Here is a 26148-nt window from a genome sequence, read left to right on the forward strand (position 1 = left end):
TTAACACTTGAGGGAAGAATCTCTGGATCCCACACACGTCTCTGTGCACACAGTCTTGGAGAGTGGAGCTTGCCACAATGGAATTTTGGATGGTGAGGTTCTGAGCCGCCCCCCACACCACCCCCATATTCTTGGCGAGAAGCAACTCCTTGGCACACGCCATGCATCTGGCAGTGGCTGACACTGACTTATTTCTGATCAAGGAAAAGGTACAATGCTTTTCAAATTGTGCACATTGTAAGTACCCCAGGCGTCTGCGTAGTTCAGCTTTCAAGCAGAAATGGGTGGCTTCATGTCGCGAACATTCATGATTCATTGTCTACAGCAGCATAACTGCGAGTCCAAGTATTAGCAACAGTCCACTCAGTGAACCAAGTGGGGAATAAGTCGGTGTTCTAATGAACGCATTGAGCGTGGTCAGGGCTTTTCGCAGGCTTTTTGTGGCAAGCAGTGGACGCAGAGAGAACTGTATTCATGTCAGTTAACTGCTTTCGATTAGAGTGCATGGCCTCTTCCATTTTATCTCCAGAATCTAGGAGAGATGCAATCTGTTAGACCACTGTGGAGTGAGCTTCGAGTGAATTTCATCAGTGATCCGCACTCTTAAACGCAAGTTTTGCAGGTGTGCCAAATGCAAGCTAAATTTTGGCTACTCGAAGGGTCTTAACTTGAGGCTTCGCCAGGGTAGGAATTTGAGTTGCGATGGCCTGTGTGGATTCAAAATAAACCCACAACATTTAACTTGTGTTCTTACAGTGATTAACGTTGGTACCCCAATTTTAACATAACTGGTTTTATTGAACTGCACAAGATGCGAGCCATTTGACAAACTATGTACTTCACTGGAAAAATGCAATTTATTTATTGTTCACTTTTTAGGAAACAAAGATGGGGGGTGGGGGGGTCAGGGCTCTCAGCATGCATAAGGAAGAGGTAAAGAAGGTCTTGAGGCTTTTCTGAAACTTAGAGGTCCTGCTCAAGACGATGAGGGACGGGGAGGCTGTTCCAAAGAAGGGAGCCCGCTGAGGAAAGCGATCAACCACCTGCTCTGTTTATCAAACTGCTTCACACGCAAGGAGTTGGTGCCAGAGGAACGCAGATGTCTAGAGGGGGAATGTTTGGTCTAGAAGAGTTGCAGATAGTGGTCGGAGCCTTGTGGATGATGCAGGGGGATTTGAATTTCATCTGTGCTGCTATCAGGAGCCAGTGGAGACTTTGTAGGGCGGGGGAGATGCAGTCCCTGGGCTTTAGGCCACGGATAAGTATTGCTGCCCTATTCTGGTTTAGCTGGAGGGGGGTGGTCACAGAGTGGACAAAGGTAGATTAAGCAGGAGGCTATTGCAATAGTGAAGCCTAGAGGGAACCAGAGCCCGGGTTTCATTGAGTCTCTGGGGCAAGGCGAGGAAAGGAAGAATTCCTTTCAAAAGGAATAGCTGAAAGTGGGACTTCCTGGCAATGTCCTTAGTATGAGAGAGGAAGGAGAGAGCGAGGAGTCGAAGATAACTCAGAGGTGTCTGGCTTCTGAAGAGGGAGGGCCCTTAACTGGTGTAACAGGAGTGTGCCTTTGGTGTAATTTACTGGTACCACATGCGAGTGGAACCTGTCATTCACATAATGAGTACAGTTCTTTCAGGACTAGAAGGTGAAACACAGGCATGTGCATAAGGCACTTTATGGTCCTCCCTAATCCATGTGTCATTAATCAAGTGCACATTACCTCAGTGCTTGATCATTAGAATCTGATGCATGGCATCTTTGTCGCACTGTCTCACTTTGTCGGATTTGCATTATGACCAAGTGTAAGTTCTACTATTACTGATACTTGTCCCACCTTACAAAGTATTCTAGGGTCAGGTGGTGCAGGTAACTGATCTCCTGACACACCCTCTGTGTGCGCCTCTGAACAGCATCTGCCTGCATGATAGCTGTCCAATTTTCTTCTTTTATAAAATTATCTAGAGATTGTATCACCTCACTTGGAGGTGATAGTGTGAAAGCATTCTGTGGCACATATTACCTATTGATATAGATTATGTCAGGCATGTTAAAGCATATGTCAGGGATGTGTTATGGGAATGTGTTACTTTTCTTTTATTGATTTGCTTGAAACACCACAATACAGGACTTCCTGATGAATAGCTGATACGCTTGGTGCCATTGCGTGCCTTTTCTCACTCACTCCAGAACTCTCCTTTCAGTCGGGGTAGAATCTCCAGTTCCTATTATTGCAAGGGGTCTGGAACTGCGTATAATTTAAAAAAAGATTGCTGACCCCAAGTGGACCAAAGAGGGACAGTTTTCTGCCATGTTTGTTCAGTCATGTTTGAAAAGTTTTAGCTGTCAAGAACGACTGAATCTGCAACATATGTGCTGTGCATCATTTGGCTCTGGAGGGAACTACTTGTAATCCTTTGGCTTCAGTGAAATATATGGGAACTGTGCTTAGAATTCAGGACTATTGTTTTGGAAATGCACAGCAGTGTTCCCAGAAAGTGTATATGGGCCACAGGATGGGGTCACATTTGACCAACAAAAAGGCATTGTAATATCTCGCATAACACACATGGGACCCCATCTCATGGCGATCATCAAATAAAGCATTTTACTCTAATGCCTGTGTTAGGCAAAGTTTGTGTGCAGTACCCTTTGGGACCACTACACACAACTAGGACTAAAGGTGTAAGCAAAACCAACCTTTGGTATAAGTCTGTACCACACAGTTTTTGGTAGCGAGCTGCACAGCCAGGCTTATTTCAAGAGTGAATGTGAGCTTGTAAGGATGTTACACAGAGGTCTACAATTACAAGTATTCAGATAGACACTTAAACACTTCTTAATTTATTTACACAGTTGTTAGAAAACATTCAATAAAGGGGGCAATTGATATTGCACAAAAATATACTACAATACTTCACACTAACCAGTTCAGAAACATTTATACTACTTTGAAGTAGGAGCAAAATGGCATTCAGAGCAATTGAAGTAGGAGCAAAAAGGCATAAGTTAATAAAACCAATATTCGAGTACTCTTAAACAGTGTAAATAGTTTGTATTCACCAGAGGAGTTGATTAAATGCAATTGATAGGCTGAAGTCAATGGACTAATATCTTATATAGGTAAAAACGGTTCTGATATTTAAACGGAAAAGTCTTTGCCATGGTTCTCGGAAGTAGTTCACAGAAGAAAGGTTCATATGTCGGATCACAAGCGGACTAGGCCTGCAAGTTGCCAAAGTTGTACACACTTTCACAGTGAGAGGTAAGTTCTCTCGGTTGGGTTTTCACAGTACCTAATATTGAAGAAAAAGAAGCAGCTGAAGACTTCTGTTCCTGGCAGTTCCTGCAGATCTAGCTGTTCCTGAGCCTCACTCGTGGGTTCAAGCGGGAGGGCGTCGGGGGGACACTGCACCGGGGACTGGTCACAAAGCTGGCAAACTGGCAAATCTTCGATTCCAGTAGTTGTCTAAAGTGCACAAGCTGGTGTCCTTCTCCCTTGTTAATCCTAACCAGCTCCGAGAATGGTGTCCAGGTGGCTTACGAGTTGATTGGTCCTTCCAACTCAGAGGAAGAAGTAGTCCTTGAAGGGCTTCTGTCGAGGTGAACTTGGCGATTCGGACCTGCAGCAGGGCTCCACCGGGCAAACCAACGGTCCAGTAGTTGCAGCAGCCGTCCTCTTCCAGCTCGTCTTCGGTTCTTTCGTTCCAGTGGTCGACTCTGCGTCAGGACTGGCGCCCAAGGGACCAAACCTAGTTTGGTGCGCAGAGACACTCTATAAGGACTTTTCCAAAAAGAAATGGCAAATGGAAGAGCACCCCCCCCCCCCTGTTTAAAAAAAAAAAAAGGGAGGGGTGCTCAGACACCATCTTGAAAAACATGGATCCAGCGATTACATTTTATTTTTTTTAGTTTTTTCCTACCAGTGTTTGCGGTCGGGAAAAATCATGGTAGTTTGTTGTAAAACCACTGCCGCCAGCCATTTCGATAGAAAAAAAGTCGCATTTGACTGCTACATGAGTTTCTAGACATGGGGGGGATACTAGGTAACCCCTCCAGCACTCTATTGGAAGATGGCATGTGCTGGGTCTAGTTATTTTAAAAGACTAGTAAAGTCAATTTAACTTTACATTCTCTGGGAAACTGTAGTTTATCCGCTTCAAAAGCTTCCCTGTGTCACTGCACTGAGGGTGCTGTGTGACACACAGGAAAAGATGATGCCTATGTAGTTAACTAAAATCCTATAATCAAAGAACACAAGAGTAAAATGCACATCAAAATACATGAGTGGGCAAAAAGAGGCTCAAACTCTTTCTTTATTTATTGGTGGTAGTGGGCCTGTGACCCAAATATTGAATCTCAAAAGGCAAGGTTGCCTTTCTTAAAGGATCCTCTTTAGGTTTTTTGCTGTGGTCCAGTCTTCACACATGTCGGTTTTCTATGTTAACCTTAACCTGTTGTCTTAATTCTGGCCACCAATACCTATCCAGAAGCAGCTGTGTAGTTGCATCTACCCATTTCGGGGTTAGTGGAAGTCCAGCATGTGTGGCTTCGATTTGCTTTTCCATGTCTGCTCCATTGGGGATTCATCTTTGAATAGGATCCCCTTTTTTGTGACTATTATTCTCAATGTCATAAATGTAAGCACTTGTGAAGCCTTTCGTCCTGGGTAAAATACCCAAACGAGCTTCTTTTATTTCCTCACGTATTGCAGTTGCTGAGTAAGTTATGGCTGCTACTGTTTTTCCTCACTGTGTGCTATTTTGCATATTTGTCTGCCAGTGCATTGCCAATGCTATCAATATGCCCTTTGGTATGTGCTCTTGTGTGCATCACCATAGAGAAGGGTGATTCTGTTTAAGGTCCCAAACATGTTTTCAGAGTTGCCTGGAAGCAATATTCTTGTGCTTGATGCCTGTACAGTCATTTTTAATCCACCAATGCAAATCGGTTTTATAAGCTCATAAAATGTAACCTGAGAACACTAGTGTGTGTGGGCTTCTGTGTCTGCTTGGCGCCATGCAAGCTACAATCCATGCATTTCAGCAGTCTTAGTGGTCATGTCTCCCAGGTGCTTGGTTGCACTAGCAGTATGTATACATTTCTCCTAATGTATAAAATGTCCTACCTCGGCTGCATATGCATCTAAATATTTGGAACGTGTTCCAAAAGCTGGTATGGCAGAGCCATCACAGTAAATTACTTGGAAATAAAACAATGGGATAGCGGGCCGTGAGGTGTCTGGCTCTGTAGCCATTGGCCAAGTCAAACCTCTCATTCTTTGCAATTCTGCTTTATCTTTTAAATCTGGAACCTGTTGAGATGCTGACCATTGAATCCATCTAATGTGTAATGCTTTTACATTGGGTATGCTAGCTCTTGTGGCAGCTTCAAGTTGAACTAAGGTGTATTTATGTGTATAGTTCAATGTGTAGCCAGGGGCCTTTCTGAATGATCATCTGAACTGAAGAGAATGTTTATTTATTCCCTCTCTGGCCTAAATCTTCAGGTGTGGAACATACATGTGATTTTATAAGCTATTGGTTTAGTCTCCCCTAAATTATAGACTGGATATGTGAATGCATTCTCTCCCACCAACAGATTTATTTCCAAATCCTTTTGTGCGTTTGTCTTGCAAAGGACCAGTTTGCGTCATCAATGAGTACACATGGTGCAAAATGTGAGTGCTCTGGCAACCAATGAGCTGCTTTGAAATGTGTTATTAAAGCATACAATAGTTTTACTAATCTGGCAAAACTGGACACAAGATCTGCCAAAATTCAAAAGCCCTAAAATGGCCTGCAATTGCCCAAGTGTGTTAGAATGTCATATCCTGGCACACTTCTCAAGAAAATCTGCTGACAGGCCTCTGCCCCCATCGGTATGAGTAAGCCCAAAGAAGGGTAACCTCACGATGAGCTAGTCTTGATTTCATGAAGTTGATCAGGTACCCTTTTGTAGCCAATGTGTGAATGACGAAGTTTACTTGTTGCAACTCAAACTCTGATTTTTGACCTAGATATCACTTTGAAACCCTTGAGTGCTATCCTTTTGGCATTATTGTAAAGATAACATTTTGTTTAATTTATTTCTAGTCTGTCTAACTTGCAAATAAAGACTGAAGAGTTGGACTCTGACCTATTTTCCCAGATGAAAAACCTTGAAGAACTTGATCTTTCAGGAAACTTGCTTTCAGACATTCCAGATGGGCTAAAACTACCAAGCTTGAGAGTTCTCAACTGCTCTGACAACCAACTTGAAGATGTGACTTTGCTAGAGAACCTCTCTGCTGTGGAGGAATTAACCTATGACAACAACTTGTACCTGACGGTAAGAGTCTACATGAAACTCCTACATTGTGACCCACATTTGATGAGCACCTGCTTAGTTTGTGGGGGTTCTCCATTTTTAATTAATAACTTTGGTCTATCTGAAAACTGATTTGAATCATAGCTAGACGCTTTGATCTTCAAGATTTTATCAAGCATGAATCAACGTTTTTGTTTTTCTTACGAGGGCTTCTGAATATTGGTTAGTTTCTATCGATGGAAGAGTTTTTCATAGTACAGGGCTGATGGATGGATGGATGGATGGATGGCTGCGAAGAGGCATTGTGGATACATGCATAGACATGCTTGTGTAATGCCATTAGTTGCATAGAAGTAGATTCTTTTTTTTCAAAGTTGGATAAGGCATTGCAGTAGTCTGTGCCCCATTATGAGTTTGGAGGTAATTTGCTGCAGAATTACTGCAAAACTTGTCTACCATTGCCATTGCTCCGTTCTATAGATTTACCACAGGTTTACGAGTGGTAGTAGGGAGCTGTTAATCCCATTTTTTTGGAGCCCATAAGACTCATGGGGATTTTGTAGATTTATCGCGCACAGTAATTTTGGAGATTTCTGGTTCTAAGTGGCCTATTTACCTCTGCCATTCTTTCTGGAGGTACTTCTACCACTTGAAAGTCCAATCTCGGAATTCAACAGTGCTGTATATTTGTTGGAATTCCTTTTTACTGCCAACATAATTGCATTTACCACAATTGTTCTTACTGCACCACCAAACATTTAATGAAGCCCTGTGTGATGGCTTGGCCAAATTCCACAGATGGCTACAAGAACACACCAACTCTTGGGGGACGGCTCAAGTATAATTCTTGTAGAAAAGGGGATTTCTAAAGGCCTTCACTCTCCCTCTTGTCTAGAGACTGGCATCTCCTCTCTAATCCAGGCGTTCCGCATCCCCAGGAAGGTTGCTAGAGATTGCTTATTTCTCAGATGGTGAAGACCTAAAGGCAGAATGCCTTCTGTACATAAGGCTCCCTCTGGGGACAAGAGAGGTGGTCCTTACTCTAAGATCCCAAAAGATAGTACAACGTAAGGGGTTGAGCCTTCCAGATACTTTGGCCTCACTGGCTCTGACCTTTCACACTCTTCTGTTCCTTTCCCTATAAGATTGACACACTCCCTTTCCTCCTACTCTACCAACCATCTCACCTCGCACTCCCTGACTCTTCTTACTGTATCCTTCTGATGTTCATCTGTCTGCCTCCACGCTCTGATCTTATTCCCTAATACTCTCACCCATTGCACTGCCTTGTCAAATATTATCTCCACGTACCACTGCTACCCCCATCCCAGATTACTACCCTTTCCTCTCTCCACTCTTCTACTCACTCCACCCCACCACCTCCCTCAGTCACCCTACTTCCCACCCAGTGACCCTTTCTTTCACTCCCTACTATGCTTCTATCAATACTACTCACCAACCAGTACTGCAAACGCCTTCTATAATGCTGCTCCACGTTCCGCTGTTTTGCCTTCTTCCACCTGGCCTCTTGGTCCTCCTGCTCCTCCATTGACTTCACCTGAAAAACCCACACCATCGGGAAATCCTGTACTTCCTAATAGCCTGTCCCTTCCCTCTACTATGGCTTACTTCGTATGCTGGTTCCCAAGTCGACCGCTGTCTGTTCTACTTGTTGAGAAGGTGTTCCATTCAGGTAAAGCTTCAAATTGGATGAGTGCACCCTGCCCCCTCCCCCCTCGGGGCTGCTAGTTTTCAGTAATGGTGGCCCTCAGCCTGGAGCACATGTAAATGGCAGTGGCGCACTGTATAGATCAACATAACCTAACATTGAATGTCCCAACTCATACGAGGGTCTTTCGCAGCTGTAATATGCCTATTTGAGTGTGCTGTTCAGACACCCTGAAAGTAAGAATAGTGTCTTTGTTTGCAGTCCCGCTGGCTAACCGCTCCCTGCCTCATGCTGGCTGTTGTCTTCAAGTGGGAGGATTTTCTAGGGAAGCTCAGTGCTTGGATTTGCTGTATTGCTTCCCTGGGATTCGTTAGTGTAGCAGCGTGCTTGGTCCATGGTGCTGCGCGGTTCCGCTTCTTGTTGTCCCCTTTTGGTCTCCCTGGGTGCTAGTTGACTTTCATTTTGTTTGTTCAGGTAACCATTTCTACAAGACAAATGAGGACACTGGCCAGAATGGCACTGTGCAGGCCTGGGGCAATAGATCGTGATGCTGTTAGCATGCAGCCTGGCACAAAGGTTAGGAATAGAAACTGGGTCCCTCCCAACCCTGTCATGGAGAACTGGCTCTGGTGTGGCTGGTGAAAGATTCGGACAAGATGCAATATTTGCAGATGGAATAATGGCAACGAAAAGGAATGGGTCAGAAAACCATTACGTTGTCCTGTGAACAGAGCTGTGACAACTTACTCAAGGCCAGCCTTAAACCAAGCAGCACACACCAGCCATTCTTACTCTCTAAAAACAGGACAATGTGACCAACAAAAATGGGAAAAAATTACCATATATGAGCCTATCCACTGCTTCTACCCACAAAGCTCAACGGATCGTTTCAAATCCGTGACCAGCAGAGCAGTGGCATAGGTAGTAACCATAATATTACTGCTCGCTCTCAAGAGTAATCTTAAGGGGGACTAACAGCTTTTATTAAGCATTAAGTACCCCTATTGGCAAATCTAATCACTTGTTTATTCCTTGATTAATCCTTTGATTTCAAGTAGGACGAAAAATCTTATTGGAGCCCTGCTTGTAACCCTGAGTTAGGAAGTGAAATGACAGGATACATAATACTGCTTCTAATTTTGCCAACTTTCTCACATCAACAAGAGCATTACTGAGTTTCTTATGGAACCCCGTTAAATAAAACCACCTAGATTTGCTTTTAAAGTCGATGGCAGCAATGCTCAGATGTACAACAAATTGAGTGGCTTCTTGTAACGCTCACCTGATTCCCGTAGAGGCGCCGGTCTTGACTGGGTGTATACCGTATCTTCAAAGGTGATGTGTACCACACGGCTGGCTCTTTGGGCTGGACCTCTGTGCACTGTATGTTTGACTCGAAGGGTAAGATGTCTGCAGATAGAAAATATGGGATTAAGGAACTGGGTTATTGAATGTCTCTCTCTTCTTCCCTTTCTCTTCTCCTGTAGAACCCCAAAGGTTAACGCTCTCACCTTAGGTAAGTGAACGCCGTGCTCTCCATCTGCCTCGGGGCAGGGTGCTGTAACCAGTTTCTTCACTGGATAAGGGGAGCAGGCCTCTTGACTTCAGAGGACTGCTGTCCGTCGTTTACTGCACGAACGGTAAGTTTCGAGTACTTCTAATGTCTTTAAAGTCTTTAGTAATGATGTCTCTTGTTTTGCAGGGTTCCGGCGATGGTGGATGACGGGCTGAAGTGAGTTGAAGATGGAGCCCGTGTGATGAATAGAAGCGCCTGGAAGCACGTAAGTAAGCGCTTGTTGCCTGCTTCACGATGCGCTCTAACTGTCTTTTTATTTTGCAGGTACAAGTTCGGAGCGGCTGCAGGGTGCCGGAATACCCACTGGGTTAGATGTGGAAAGGAGTAATGGCACGTGAGTATTAAAGTTCCCCAATGTCTTTAAACGCACCTTGTTTTGTCTTTCAGATGCGGGATGCAGCGCCGAAGGCCTCCGGAGCGTGCGAAGAGTTGGTAAGCTTTTGTCTTTCAGATGCCGGAATGCAGTGTGAAGACCTCCGGAGCGCACGAAGAGTAGGTAAGCCTTTGTCTTGCAGATGTCGGAATGCAGCGCGAGGCGTTGGTGACAGCCGATGGACCAGGTTAGTGAAGAGCTGTCACTGAAGACCGTAATGCTAACCTGTTCTTTCTTGTCTTTATAGGTGTTGCTGAAGACAGGATTCAGGATGGTAAGCCTTTTTCCTTAGGCCCAGGATCAGATGCAGAAGACACGATGAGCGTTCTGCTGCAGAGGATGCAGAATAACGCAAAGCAAGATTCATCCATCGGGTGTGGTTTAAATAGCCTACTGTAGTGCTTAGGTGTCTCCTTCCACAGCCACGCCTAGGTAAGAAAAGAGTTCCTGCTTTCCAGAAGAGTTCCAATGTTCTGAGCCTAGGGAGTGGCTCCTGCCCCACCCAACAGGAAAAGTAGTTCCAAACAGAAGAGGATCAGAGGCTCAACTGGCAGGCAAGTAAGCAGCATGGTCTGCTGCAGGTAAGTCCACCCAAGCATTATGAGCCCGGCGCTTCCAGCGCTGGGACTGGGCATATTTATGAGCCTGGTGCCACTGGCTCCAGGACTGGGTCCAAAAGGTCCCAATTGGGACTGGTTGGCACTCGGAACCTGGGTTATGGATCTGCTTCCAAGGGAGTTGGGAAAACCCTGACCTCTTGGAAGCAGAGATCATGACACTTCTTCTGTAACAAGGGACTTCCTTTTCTGCAATTTACACTTTTATAAATTACACCATATGCATTGTAATACTAGAGGCAATGAACACAGAACGCAAATTTGAAAAGCCCTCAGCAGGTGAGGATAGAAACAGAAGGTGCAGTTTCAACAACACATTTCCTTTACTGTATAGTACTGTCTGACTTGCTTTTTGAAAGTTGCTGATGTGTTGGTCACCCCCCAAGGAGTGTTCTCAGGTGCCTGTCCCCTCAACCCTCTCCACCCCCACCTTCCCTGCCTCCTGTGCTTGCCTCAAGTACTAGTGGACAAAGCAGTGTAAAAAGTGAGGAATTGTAGCAGTAACACACCCGCTAGTTTATTTTGCATACCACAGTACTTTGCAAGTAAAACCTATTTAAAGGCTCACATTGATATTAAGGGCATGCGATTAATCTAATGGGGGTAATCACTGCTTCCCAGCGGTGGCCTCTTCCCCATGTGGCCAGGAGATGGCAGGTGCTACCTACCTGATCCTGACCCTGAGGCTGGCTATGAGGCAGGATCTTATGAGGGGTGTGGTGGGGGAGATCGAAACAGTCCTGAAAGGGTGTTGTGACATCATTGGATGAGACCTGGTTTCCCCCCTTTATTTTGTGGATACCACCGCCATTCCCTATGCCTTAATGGTGTATTGTCAGACCTCCCCCACCTAGGAAAGGTACTGGAAACATTTTCATAGGATCTGTATACAAGTCCTTAAAATCTGACTTGCCTCTCGGACTCCTGAAAATACCTTTGCGGACTCTAGATATAAATTCTTCAAATCTGACTTTCAAGATTCCTAAAACATCTTTTCAAACTCTGCATACAAGAATTGACTTGCCTTCTAAGTTTCACTGTGGAAAATGGGAGGTTTCCACAGAGCATATGGCTCCCCTGCACAACACTGATTTCCACACTGACAACACTGTGGTAGCGATCGTTAAATGCGCTGCCCACACCGCTAACACTGACAATATTTAATTGAAGTTCTAAACATCACAACTCTAAACATTGGTGAACTGCACAACATGTGTCTGGTCACTCCCCCTAATGAAAATTCCAAGGAACAGGAGAGAAAAGAAAAGTCCATTGAGGTATGCATTAATTGGATCTTAGCTTCATTCAAAGACGCAGACATATCTGCCTGAAATGCAGTATTGGTTAATGACCAGGGTGAATTGTGCTAGATAGCCACATTGGAGTCACCTCTGAAACATAACAAGTAACACCACTGTACATAAGTATACATTTTCTCATGAGAGCAATACCAGTGCTAAAACGCAAGCAAATGTATCTGGACTAATGAGTGTGGGTGTGAGTAAAATAATAGAACATTTTATTTCCTATTTCTTTTTTTTTTTGTAAACAATTTTTGTAATACAAATACCAGTAGTAATGTTTAGAATGGCAAACTAACAAAAACATATATATATCAAGGCATGATCGAATCAGAAGGCAAGCACGTAGACCCAAATATGATGCATGCCTAGGCCGGGATGCCATTGAAGATATCCGAGCACTCCAACAGTTGGTATACCGACAAGAGTGCGGTAGGAAGACAAACAACCAACGGCATCTGCTAAGTATGCTCATTAATACTGCATGCACGGGGGGCACCCAAGTTTTAAGTATCAAAGAAAGTTCCAATTATAAAGTCACAATGCCTCGGCAAACTTGCACTATGTAGAGTCAAAGGCACCTTCCAAACACGCAGCGTGCGACTAGAGCTTGTGGCTCCAGACCCCCTGAAAAGCAACAACCACCCTGGATCCAGACCCCCTGCAATGCGACAACCCAAAAAAACTCAATTGCTAACAACCATATTTAGTAATTGATGGACTCTATTAGATAAACAGCAACTGGCAGGAAACAGCGGGGATATGGGGAAGAAGTAGTGGATGGAACCTGTGCACAAATATGGACAGAGCACATCCCAAAGTTGACATGGATTGTGGCAATGGAAAAGTCTCTTCCCCCAAGAGGAGAGTTATGAACTGTTTCCCCACTGAAGGAACTATCTTCATCGGCTCCAACGAACGATGTAACAGAACATTGAGTCCAGACTTGAAAAGGGGCATGGCGGCAGTGATGGATTACTACTGGGTCTGTGGCCAACAAACATACTTGCACCTCCCACCGTCATGGAGGAGCTACTGTTTGCAGGCCATGCGGCACTGGGGACTATTGATAGTCCCAGAAGAAAACCCAGATACCACCCCAACAGTTCCTCCAGCATTCGAAAAAATTCACTACCATCACCTGAATTCTGCATCCTACACGAATGGGGCAGTACGAAAAACTAAAAAAAAGAGGTCCAACTACTTATCCAAAGACCCATCTGCATTGCCTGCTGAAATCCCAAATGAATACCGACTTTACAGTTCAGCTGAGATATTATTTGCTTCATTACTGCTACCCGGTGTACAAGCACCAACCAACGGCAAGTGGTCACAAATTGCGTGCTGGGATCTGGTCCAGCTAGTGAATGATACTGAACACTGATTCAACGTCGTAAAGGTTGCGCTAAGAGCACGAAGACTGCCGATACAGGCCTGCTATGTGCTTGACATGTGGACTGTGATGGAAGGTGGTGTTTGCCGCAAGATTGTGGATACTTGCTGCACGTTCAGGCCCCCCAGAAGATGCAGAGAATGGGTCACTAGCTGTAACGCTCACCTGGTTCCCACGGGGGCGCTGGTCTAGTCTGGATTGCTGTGGCGTCTTCTAGCGTGATGCGCAGGACCTGGAACACCGATTGGACAGGACCCCCAAATCGTGCTTGCCTGGCCCGTAGGAATATCCTTCTGCAGATGAGAATGGGGATTAACAGTCTGCAGAATAGTGTGCTAGCTCCCCCCTTTCCCTCTTCGTTCCTCTCTAACTTCCTCCAAACTCCGGTTTAAGCTCACCTTATGGTTTGGAAGGATGAACTCTCCATCCTGCTTCTGGTGCAGGGGTGCGCGTTCGTCCAGTTACTTCACTGGTTTTCAGAATGGCGCTGGCAAAATCCACTTGACTTTCCTGAGCGATGCGCCGTAAGTATGAAAGTTCAAGTGAGGCCCCCTTTATGTTGTCTTTCTAACCTGTGATCTGTCCTTTATTTCAGGTGCAGGATGAAGGCGATGCGTCGAGGGGTTAAACTGCCGAGGTGAGTAGTGATGAGGGCGATCCCTCTAAATGTCCTTATCATTCCCCAGAAATGTCTCTTGTCCTTTCCCCATAGGGGCCGGGGTAGGGTACCTGCCAACGGGCGGCGCCGACCCGAAATGTGGAAGAAAAGCCGGTAAGTATTATGGCTGTTAATCAGGCTTTCCTTCTGTGTTCCTTCTGCTCACCTTTTTGTTTCTTCCTCTCTCCCCTAGGTGCAGAGATGTGGTGTCCGATGCTGACAGCTGCGATGGAGCCGGGAGATGTCTCGAGGACAGGTGAGTGAAGCGTGGCGCTGCAGCGAGCAACGGGATGCTTTTAAATGGAAGTCTTTCTTCAGGGATGCTGGCGAGAAGATTCCGGATGCAGGTAAGAAGTTTGAAATAGTCCTTGGTTTTCACCTTTCTCTTCCTTCCTTGCAGGTCTTCCAGGTTCGAGGCGGGCGTGGCTGGAGTCCAGGAGCAGGAGCAGACATGGTGAGCGTTAAGCTGCAGGAAGCAGAACAACGCGAAGCATGAACTGCTGTCTGAGCGTGGCTTAAATAGCCTCCAATGAAGTCCCAGGTATGTATCCTTCCCCAACTAGGTATGTATCCTTCCCTGGCCACGCCCGAGTGAAAAAATAGTCCCTATGAAAAAATAGTCCCTATGAAAAAATAGTCCCTTTCAGGTCTCAGGGAGGCCTGAAGCGTGCAGCATGGTCTGCATCAGGTAAGTGCACAAAACACCTCCCTTTATGAGCCTGGCGCCTATGGCGCCAGGACTGATGTCCAACATGAGCCTGGCGCCAAAGGCGCCAGGACTGAGTCCAAAGAGCCCCTATAAGGGGCCGCTGGGCTTTTACCCGAGGGCATGATGCCTGCTTCCGGGGGTGCTGGGCCTAGCCTGGTGCTCCGGGGGTAGGCATCATGACATTAGCTCATATCACAGAAGTATATGGACTAGGAGTTTGCATGAAGAAAGGAGCAATACATGGGGGGGAGGGAACTGGTTTGATCTAGCCATCGCCTGGGCCGCGTCCTGTTTTGGAGCCATTGTGAAGATGCTGGTACCTGTCATCTTCTGCACGTGCCAAATGGGATGCCGCTGTTCTGCCAAAGCAGTGCTTAATAGTGCAATGATGATGGTATCAACGGGTGATTCAAAAGTACCTCGCAATACAAAAGAAACTGAAATACAAACTGACCATGACATTGTATACATTCCACTTCGTGAGAACGTACATTTTACCTTGTGAAGCGAGGCAGCCAGCATATGGTCTCTCTTCACCACTAGGCTTGTGGACACTAACCTCACCGCTCCTCCCCCCCCACCCCGCCCTCCTCCCTGTCCCTGACATTCCCCAAATGCACCCTATTTATTATGGAGATGAAGTAGACCGCTTATACCAATGTTGGGAAGGAAATGAACCTCTCCCACCACCCAGGGTGCTTTAGAGTAAGACGAATCCCATTACTACATTTGCGATGTACCACAGGGCTGTGCTAAGACTCTGCACAGACACCATATTATACAAAATGTAGATGCTTAGTGCGCATATATAAGTAGACGTCATTTTTGTAGCTATGGTAGAAACATTCGGCTGCGCAGTAAACTGACACAACAAGAAACCTGAATAGGCCCAAGCGCTGATGATGGAGACCCACGCTGCTAAATTCCATTGAAACTTTCCTTTGTTCCATAACTGTTGGTAATACGTGTTCATCCCAAGGAGGAATGTGCCCTGCTAGGCAGCAAGACACTACCAGGCACCTCAGTGCATGTTTATCATAGCCAGGCCAAAGCAGGCCACGACGCCCACCCAGCTAACCAAGAGTTATAAAACCCTCAACTGTCCCAGTCCTAGACCCTGAAATTCCACGATAGTAGGTGACCCCAGACCACCAACCATAAACCCACTGGCCATAAAAGATCTAAAAATATGACCAGTCCACCTTATTTCATAATGACAAGATTTGTAATGCGAGTTAGACTGGAATAAATTATAGTCCAAAGCGAGGGTGGCAGCCTTGGTTGCGGAAATTGCAATACTGAATGAGTGAAGAATGTGTGGGTTGGCTCGATCTTAAGCCTCCCCTTGTGCCAGTCCCCGAGTTTCGCAGGTGCAGACCATAATTGTCTCGACCTTTGTTCCTTGGAGATGAGCCCAGCAGACCCCATGTGATGGAAGACGGACAGTGCTGGGACCATTAACGGCCTGGTATCCCCTATGGAGCTGGCTGCCCATGTATATTGTCACACCAACCAGCCACGCATGTTTTCACTGTACATGTATGACGCTGTGCCCCTTTTTAAGTTTCGGCTTATACCATTTTTCAGCAGAACCTTCCTGAGCAGCAGAGTTCTTTCCTGGCATACTTATTTCTTGTGGGATAAAAACTTGTTATCCTTGCAAGAATCTCTTGGCCATTTTTCCCTAGCTGGCTGTATTTTTTTTTTTTTTGGCATGAGTGTTTGTGGGCGTGCCGTCGCTCATCTTTGCAAAGCCTGAAAAGATTTGGAATAATTAACGTTACTAAAAGCTGGGAGTGCACGCTGCGCTCTAGTTGTTAAATGAACATATCTGATGCTGGGGGATTTAAAACTGCAGACCAGCTGACAGAAGCTCGAAGACGCTTGTTGGCGAACGCTGCATCTCTCTGTACTGACCGAGGAACCCTGAGGCTGGAGGGGGGGTCCATGGAGCCAACCGGCTTGCCGACAAGGAAGAAGGGAGTGGACTGCTAGAGTGAGTCTACTGCAAGAATGCCAGAAGCAAGTGGAAGACTTCTGGGCGTTTGCAGGTACTCTTAAGGTAGCCTCCATGCCATCGAATCCCAGAGGGACACTAAGTGAGAGCGCGGTAGCCGCAGAAGCAGAGTAGGTGAAGGGATTGAAACTCAGACCGCCGACGACTTGCCGCAAGAGAAACCATATACGCCAGCAAGAACCAGCGAGTCCACCAGAGGGGAGAGGGGACAACAGGTTGTATTGGCAGCCCTGCCAAAACCTAGCAAACGTGAATGGAGTATATGGGAGAGATCTAACCAGTCACTTATTCTGGTTTTTGAAATGTTCACTTAAGTTTGTGGTTTGTACGGTACACTTATGAGACGTTCTGGCAGGCGAGTACACCAGGCAGATACAAGTCGCAAACGTATTTATGTGAGAAATCCCTGGCAGGAAAGCACACAGGGGATCAAGTTAAACAGTAAAACAGGGGGTGGTCTGGGAAACTCTCTACCAGCACGAACACAGCCCATTGACTTGTTCTTGGGTGGATGGCCCCTGGGAAAGTCTCAACCAAGTCTTTAGCTCACTGTTTTTTTTGTTTTTTTTTATTGAATTAGTTGAATTTAATCAACCTTACAATAATAAAAATGTATACGTCATAAATAATTTCACAATAAAAATATCAATAACATAACAGTCAATCAACTGCATAATCCTGTTCATACATTTGAAGGATCAGTTAAAGGAAGAAAAAAGAAAGGAATAAACTAATATCAACATATTTGCATTCATGATCTTTACATATATATACTCCTAATTCATTCCTGGTACATTCATAGTTCGTGGCTTGTTGGTAATTGTTTCTTCACATGCATTTACAGTCAATGATACACTTATTTGCAGTAGGTCAGTCAAGACATAATGTATATCCGTCTTGAGAAAGGCGCTATGCAGTGGGCTCTGGTGTTAAAATGAGACTCAATAGAAAATGTACTGTAGCATATTGTATCATTGGCTTATTGCAGCTGAGAATAATAGTCCAACATGTATCTTTGTTAAGATATTTGAAAAATATTGGCAATGTTTCCCAAAATGTCTGTTTCTGAGAGATCAGGCAAGGACACTGAGTTATGAGGTGCTGTAGAGTATCAGGGACACCTTTTATAGCACAAAACCGACAAATATTATCGCCTACAGACATTAGTCGCCGTTTCATTAAGACCTCTCGAGTCAGCCATAGATTAAAGCGTAGATGCATAATTGCGTGTCTATATGTCGGAGTCGGGGATCTTAGTAGATACGGAGGCAAGGTTTTTAGTTTTTTGGGTGGAAATCTCATATCTTTAGCTCACTATTCTTTTCACAGAGAAGAAATTTCCCCACATATCAGTCTTTGTCCTGCCCAGGGGGAAGTCCAGCAATTCTCCTCTGAACAAGAGTACCACAGCAACCCCATACACGTGTTTCAGCCTAGTTGGGCATCATCAGTGAGGTGAAGCTGTGTCTCTCTAAGAGCAGCGAGCAAGGGGGCCACATCTGGAGTCCCCTGGTAACTTAGGGAGTGACCCAAAGTTACTTGGTATGCAAAACAGGGGGGAGGGGTGGGGGCGAGGTCGGGGAAACTCTCTACCAGAAACAGTTTTCAAGGAAGTCCTGATAAGGATACATCAAGACTAGCAAAAGGCTGTGGAAATATATTAAAGAGGATAGAAACCACCTGGCAGGAGAGTACACCAGATATCCTAACAAAATACAAACTAACAGCCAAGTTGTTTTGTATATCGGTGCTTGCGTTGATCAATGGAAACTTAAGGAACTGATTCTTGAATATAAAGAGTGAAGAGAAATCCAGGGGATGGGAACCACCCTCTCGGACAAGGAATGCTATGCTTCCGGAACTTTTGTGTTGGAGTTATGTATTTCTTTTTTGAACATTTATACACCACTCTAGGCTAAAGACATTACATAAGAGTTCATTTTGTTGGAATGTGGTAATGCATGTACACAATTATTTAACAGTGCATACAAGATTGTTTGCAACACACCCCACCCTAACATTCTTGGGTAGGATTATACAAGTGCTAAGTGAAACTGTTTTTTTTTTTGTGTAGCAGTTAAAATATAATTTGTTAAGGTATATGCCCAATGGAACACAAACCTGAAAAGGATTCAGAATGGGTAAAAATCATTCTAGTTGTCTGAATATCTGTTGCCCTAATGCTATTTGAGTAAAACCAAGCATAGTACATACGTGTCATCCCTTTCAGGCCAAGGCAATGATATTGCAATTTTGCTCTCCACTTTTGGGGTAATGTTTGCATTCTTAGGAGGCGCAGAGCATGACAGAGGGCAAGTGAATGTTGAGTTTTATAATGCGTTCATTTGCAAGCGCTTGGGTAGCACATGTACAAAGAATAGGGAGCATGAATGAGGTTAAGCCACTAAGCAGCCTGCATGCAGTCATTACCGATATTTGAGCAGACAGTTTGGTTATCTAGTGTGGGTGATGCGTTTACTAAGGTACCATGAGGTTCTGGTGCTCAAATGTTGTTCATATTACCGAAAACACAAAGGTGGATGTAGGTACTTAATATTCGGCAACCTTGGCCCCGAAGGTCTGCAAAAGGTTGTCTAAATGTGGCCTGGGGCTGAAGTTAGTCATAAGTTATGAGTGTTGGAGTCAAGTCCTGGGTGAGGATGGATGATTATGTGCTTAATGTTTGCAGTCATATCTTAGTTAAATATGCTCTTCCTGGAGCCTCTTTTTCATACTTGTTTTTAACCTATTGTGTGTGTATTGTTTGTAGAGTTTCTAAGGTCCTGCTTGCTTTGTAGGGTAATGTAAATGGGCTAGACCAGAATATCAAGATTTGTTAGTATAATTTAGCTTTGAGGGGGAATACTGGGCAGCACACAAGCACGGCTTAGAGGGAACGTCTGGCCTGTGACAGTTTGTCCCGGTCAGAGCATGCGGAAGGGTTCAGGAACCCGACCCACCCTTGTCCTAGATGTGGGGAGAAGGAGTTGGGAGGCATGGCGGCCCTAGTCCCTGAACCAAAACCCCACATGCCCCCCTAATGTGCCACGAATGTCGTACATCGTACAACTCTGTGACAAAATTACTTCTACCCTGCAGGAATAAAAGTTTGAGTAGTGGCTGAACGGCCTACTTCTCCAGCATGGGGTCTGGCATGGATTCACATGCTCATGAATATTCCCCGTCGTCAGGCTGGGAATCCTCGGTAAAGAAAAAACCAGTATCAGTTTAGTTTCTGATCTGTCTTTCGTAGTAGTAACCAATCACTGGTCTCTGCGTCATACTGACCACAGCCAATGACTGCCCTCTACCTAAGCACCGCCTCTGGCAGCCATCTTCAGATTTTTACCGCACGTTCGTGTTGGGATCCTCGTGCTATTGCTCTCGAGCGTTAGTGGTTTTTTTTCACGTTTTTTGCTCAAAAACTTAGTTTTTTCGGTCAAAAGAGCCTCAAGCTCCACCGACTCCATCAGATCAACGGGGACCCGTGTCGGATTCGTCTGCGCCCCTCAAGGGTGAAGATTTCGTCGAGCTACGCTTTTGGAGGACTCCAGAAGCTTCTCAGGCCCGGACATGGCCCAGGAGAAGGGAAGCTCGACGCCCGGAAAGCTGTTCAGGGTCTGCCCTGGATGCCAGCTACAGAACGTCTTTAAGGAGGACGAACACTCCTTTTGTCTCTACTGCTTACATGAGGACAAGACGCACGTGGAGAAGGACTGTGCGTTTTGCGGCAATATGTCGGAGCCGACCATGAAGGACCGCCATCAACGTCTCGCCAACTGGCTGGAAGGGAAGAGCCCGTCAGGCGAGAAGAAGAGGAAGAAATCCGAGCGGTCTTCTAAGACCTTTGAGGACGCCCCGGCGACGGGGGTCCAACACAAGGCCAAGCACCGCGAGTCCGCTGGCACCGGGAGCGCCGAACGGTCGGGCTCTACGGGCGCCAGGCAGGGCGCACCCTCCCCGGCACCTTCAGCCACGAGCCAACGCTCTGGGTCGGGTAAGAGGAAGGGCGAGCACCCGGCGAAGCTCCTGGAGAGGCCCCGGTCGAGCTCGAAGGCCCCATCGGAGGGGGAGCGAGGCAGTGTCCCCCCCCCCTCAAGGATAAGGCGGTGAGCGCACCTAAGGTGGTGAAGGCCTTAATCCATCCGGCCAAGCCCTCTATCGATACTGTCGCGGCGGCCCTGGCTCAGCCTGTGGAGGCTACACCAGTGGTGGCGACCTCGGGGCTCAGTCTCCCTGCCACCTCAGAGGGAGTCCTCTTTTGTGCCCATCGATAGGACCCCCGTGAAATCCCCGGCGGGGAAGAAAAAGGGGGGGCAGGGCGTCGTCGTAGATTCGGCTTCAACCTCGGAGGAAGAGCTGATCGAGGTCTTAAGCCACGGCCTTGGCGTGGAAGAAGACTGACCCGTCGGGATGGATCCCGACGCAGGTGACGACGACATCGTCGAGGGTGCCGACGGGGCCCCTGATCGCCCGTCGGATTCCCCTCTGCCAGCGCCGCAAGACAACTCAGCGGCCATTTTGTTGGCTATACAGTCCTTATGCTCAGAGATAAGGACGAGACTACCGTTGCCGACGGAGGAACCTCTCCCGTCGGGGGATCCTGAACCGGGACCTTCTGGTGTTCCCCCGCCCAAGAAAAGAAGGATTCACCCTCCACCTCCTTTTCAGCCGTCGCGCACCGTCCAGCCCTCCTCCCCGTCCACCCGAGGGGATGATACGGGGACTGACACGGCAGCGACGGGTACGGACGACGAGGTATACGACGAGGATCTACCGTCGTCACCTCCCACCAGGGCTTCTCCGCCCGACGAGATTGGTTCGTTCCAATCCATGATTGCCAGGGCATCCGAGCTTTTCCAACTCTGCCCTGAGGAGAAGAAAAAGGAAGGATTCCTTTATCAACGGCGCGAGGCCAAGAGGAAGACGGTCCTCGCGGTGCCTCTACTGGACGACATTTGGGATGAGGGCCTCGCCCTCCTCAAGAACCCTTCCACTACGCCAGCTAGAAGAGACCGGTACGAGAAGAAGTACCGGGTCCCGGACGCGGCCCCCCTGTGCCTCCGGGCGCAGCCTACCCCGGACTCCGTCGTCTCCGCGGCGGCCAGGAAGAAAGCGGGTAGGGGTGCGGCCTCCACATCGACTTCCCCACCGGACGGCGAGGGAAAGAAATTGGACTCTATGGGACGCAGGGTCATCTCGTCTGCAGCGACGATTAAAGCGGCCAACGCCTTGGCTATCGTGGCCCGCTACGACAGGGAGCTATGGTACAAACTGGCTCCCCTGCTGGACTTCCTACCGGACGACAAGAGGGCGGAGGCCCTGGAGATCCTACAGGAAGGTGAGGTGGCGTCGGACCACGCCATCACTATTGCGACGGACATCGCCGACACTGGGTTTCGCCAGTTGGGCAACGGCGTGTGCCTTAGGCGGCGTGGATGGCTCAAGGCTACGGACTTCCGTCAAGACGTACAGACCAGAGTCCTAGACATGCCGTTCGATGTGAACAACCTGTTTGGGAAAACAGTGGACGATTCCCTTCAGGCCATTAAAGCGGACACTGAGACGGCCCGGGTCCTGCAGCAACGATGGACGCCCTTTCGGAGCAGCGGAGGCAAGGGCGCCTCCAAAGGTTCCGGCGGCGGTTTCTCCACCTACCGTCAAGCGGCCCGCTCGTCGTCTCAGGAGGCCTATAGAGGACGAGGCAAGTCTGGCGGACCCCGCCGTCGTCGCCAAGGAGGTCAAGGCGGCAAAGCCTCGTCGAAACAGGATTGAACCGACCGTGGGGTCGGGCCCCCACCGATGCACCCCGGTGGGAGGCCGGCTGGCGAGCTTCGTCAGCGTGTGGGAGTCCATCTCCACCGACGGTTGGGTGCTGGACGCCTTAGCCCGGGGCCACGCGCTCGAGTTTCAAAGAAGGTGCCCGCTCGTCCCCCCCGTGGCCAGGAAAGAGCTTCACGTCCCTCAGCTTCTCCTGGAGGTAAGGGCGATGCTCAGGAAGGGCGCCATCGAACTCGTCCCAAAGAGGCTTCGGGGCTCCGGAGTTTACTCGAGATACTTCCTCGTGAAGAAGAAGACGGGAGGATGGCGCCCCATCCTAGACCTGCGACGTCTGAACAAATTCATCAAGGCGCAGAAGTTCCGGATGGTCACCCTCCAGCACGTCCTGGGTCAGCTGGAGGAAGGAGACTTCCTGTCGTCGTTGGATTTGGAGGATGCCTACTTCCATATTCCCATCCTAAAGGGGCACCGAAAATTCCTCAGGTTTGTGGTCCAAGGGCGTCACTACCAGTTCAAAGCCCTCCCCTTCGGACTACAGTCGGCACCCAGGGTATTCACCAAGTGCCTTGCACCGGTGGCGGCGCAGCTGCGCCGCGAGGGGATCCACGTCTACCCCTACCTGGACGACTGGCTCATCCGAGCCAAGACGAGGGAGCTCGCCGTGGAGCACACGGCAAGGACCGTCCAACTTCTCACGGACCTGGGATTCTCCGTGAACTACGCCAAGTCCCACCTGGTACCCGCACAAAACGCACTGTTTCTGGGAGCGAAGCTCGACAGTGTCCCTTCTGGCCTCCCCGTCGGAGGAAAGGAACAGGTCCATCCTGGGCAAGGTACAGCGGATGTTGGCCTCTGACGCGGCCAAGGTGAGGTCCATCAAGTCCCTCCTCGGAATGATGTCTTCTTGCATCTACCTCATTCCCATGTGCAGGCTCCGGATGCGCCCGTTGCAGGAGTTCCTGGACGCGCGCTGGATCCAAACGACGGGCGGCTTCGAGGAGATGATCACACTCGACGAGAGTTTCCGCCGAGCGGTCCGGTGGTGGGGCACCCGCGCGCATCTGACGGCGGGCATGGACTTCCAGACCCCAGACCACCAGGAGACAGTGACCACGGATGCCTCCCTGGAAGGGTGGGGAGCGCACACCGAAAATCTGCACACGAGAGGCCTTTGGCTCCCGACGGAGAAGTCCCTCCATATCAACGTCCTGGAGCTCCGTGCAGTGTTCTGGGCCCTCAGGTCCTTCCTTCTGTCCCTCAGGGGCAAGGTGGTGAGGATCTTCACCGACAACACCACCACCATGTTTTACATCAGGAAACAGGGCGGAACCAGGTCCCCAGCACTGTCCAAGGAGGCGCAGGACCTGTGGCATTGGGCCGTCGCCCAAAGGATGTTTCTGGTGCCGTTTCATCTGGCAGGGATAAAGAACACCATCGCCGACTCACTCAGCAGGGAGCTGCGCTCGTGCCACGAGTGGGAACTACGGCAGGATCTAGTGGATCGCCTCTTCCGACGGTGGGGCACACCCCAGATCGACCTGTTCGCGACGGCGACGAACCCCAAGTGCCGGAGGTTCTCCAGCAGGTTTCCCCAGGCGAGGAGCATGGGCGATGCTTTCTCGTTCCCCTGGGAGGGCCTGTTCCTCTACGCGTTCCCTCCTTTGCCACTGCTAATCCGGCTCGTCAACCAGCTCAAGAGGTCATGGTGCAGGATGATCCTTGTCGCACCTGCATGGCCGAGGCAGATATGGTTCCCGGACCTTCTGGACTTGTCAGCGTTCCCGCCAATCAAGCTGCCGGTGGACGCGGATCTACTCTCCAGGGAAGGAGGCGCCATCCTCCACCACGACCCGAAATCGCTGAACTTGCAGGCCTGGCTCCTGCAGCGCTAGAGTTTGGAGGATACGACATACCGGCCGACTGCAGAGAGGTTCTTGCAAAGGCCAGGGCGTCCTCGACTCTTAAATGCTACGGACACAAATGGAAGAGGTTCTCTGTCTGGTACCACGCACAGATTAACCCTCTACGGATTACGGCTCCTCAGGTACTGCCGTACCTGCTGACGCTGGCCAAAGCTGGTCTGGCGCACGCGTCCATCAAGATTCATCTTGCTGCGATCTCCCGATACACCAGAACCACGGGGCGGACGTCCTTGTGGTCTCATCGTCTGGTGAAAGAGTTCATGAAGGGACTGTTCAGATCGTTCCCGCTGGTGAAGGCTCCGGCCCCGGCGTGGGAGCTCAACGTGGTGCTGACCAAGCTCATGGGACCTCCGTTCGAGCCTCTGCACTCGGCCCTGTTGAAGTTTCTGTCGTGGAAAACAGCGTTTCTTGTGGCCATCACCTCCGCACGACGGGTGGGAGAGATCCAGGCCCTTTCCTGCAAGGCCCCGTACTTGACTTTTCACGACACGAGGGTAGTGCTCAGGACGCACCCCTCCTTCATGCCCAAGGTGCCGTCGGACTTCCATCTCAACGAACCCTTGGTGTTGCCTGTGTTCTTCCCGTCGCCTTCGTCGCCGGCTGAGAGGACTTTGCACTCGCTGGATGTGGCTAGAGCGCTGAAGTTCTACGTGGACCGCACAAAGTGTTTTCGGAAGACGTCACAACTCTTTGTGAACTTTGGACCTGTCAATCAGGGGAAGGCTCTCTCGAAGGCTTCCATTTCCAGATGGCTCTCCGGCTGTATCATGTACTGTCATCGGTTGGCAAACCGACCGCTGCCTGGCCGTCCGAGAGCCCATTCCACCAGAGCGATCGCAGCTACCACGGCGTTCCTTTCTGGTGTGCCCCTGCTGGACATATGTAGGGCTGCTACGTGGAGGTCGACGCACACCTTCACGAAATTCTACTGCGTCGATCGGGATTCCAGGGAGGAGTCAAGGGTCGGCCAAGCAGTGCTGCGCAACCTGTTCGCCTAAGGTGAGCCTGGTGAGGAGGTAAGATGCTTAATGTTGAGTTTGATGTGATGCTTAATGTTGAGCCTTTGCCACCTCCCGTGGTTGTGCATGTGTGTACTGCTATGTATTCTTTATTCATGAGCATGTGAATCCATGCCAGACCCCATGCTGGAGAAGGAACAAGTTACTTACCTGTAACTGTTGTTCTCCAGCATGGGTCTGGCATGGACTCACATGCGAAACCTCCCGCCTACCCCTCTGCGGCTCTTCACTTGGTCATACTGCCACTTCACGTGCTTCCAAATCTGAAGATGGCTGCCAGAGGCGGTGCTTAGGTAGAGGGCAGTCATTGGCTGTGGTCAGTATGACGCAGAGACCAGTGATTGGTTACTACTACGAAAGACAGATCAGAAACGAAACTGATACTGGTTTTTTCTTTACCGAGGATTCCCAGCCTGACGACGGGGAATATTCATGAGCATGTGAATCCATGCCAGACCCATGCTGGAGAACAACAGTTACAGGTAAGTAACTTGTTCCTTACCACTCACTTGTTCCAACCAATACCATCATAAAGATGGAACCGGCACAATTGAGCGAGATGCTTCCTTGTGCTTTTGTGGTAACGTGGGCCGAGGAAAGGCTAAACTCAAGAGGGCTGTGAATCAGTTACAATCCAAATCTCGAAGCATGAAAGCGCAAAATACAGGTAATATCCAAGTTTCTATAAAAATATACTTCATTTAAACACTCCAGCTGCAATAATAACTAAATGGAAACTACACAACTCACCCCTGTGGAAAGAACACAGACTATGCAGAGCTATAAGGATGCAGTCCTGTGGGAAACTAA

The 26148-nt window shown here is 48.3% G+C and overlaps 1 protein-coding gene across 9 annotated transcripts in view; it reads left to right on the forward strand.

The window, feature by feature from the left end:
* The window catches only part of LRWD1 (leucine rich repeats and WD repeat domain containing 1), a 730516-nt gene that overhangs the window by 223043 nt on the left and 481325 nt on the right, over positions 1 to 26148 (forward strand). For all 9 annotated transcript variants that reach the window (XM_069614964.1, XM_069614960.1, XM_069614967.1 and 6 more), the window contains one exon: positions 6090 to 6324. In XM_069614964.1, coding sequence (XP_069471065.1) covers positions 6090 to 6324 — 235 coding nt within the window. The remainder of the gene's footprint in view (positions 1 to 6089; positions 6325 to 26148) is intronic.

This window comes from Ambystoma mexicanum, chromosome 9 (assembly GCF_040938575.1).
Source record: "Ambystoma mexicanum isolate Mex_15411 chromosome 9, UKY_AmexF1_1, whole genome shotgun sequence".
Taxonomy (NCBI): Eukaryota; Metazoa; Chordata; class Amphibia; order Caudata; family Ambystomatidae; genus Ambystoma; species Ambystoma mexicanum.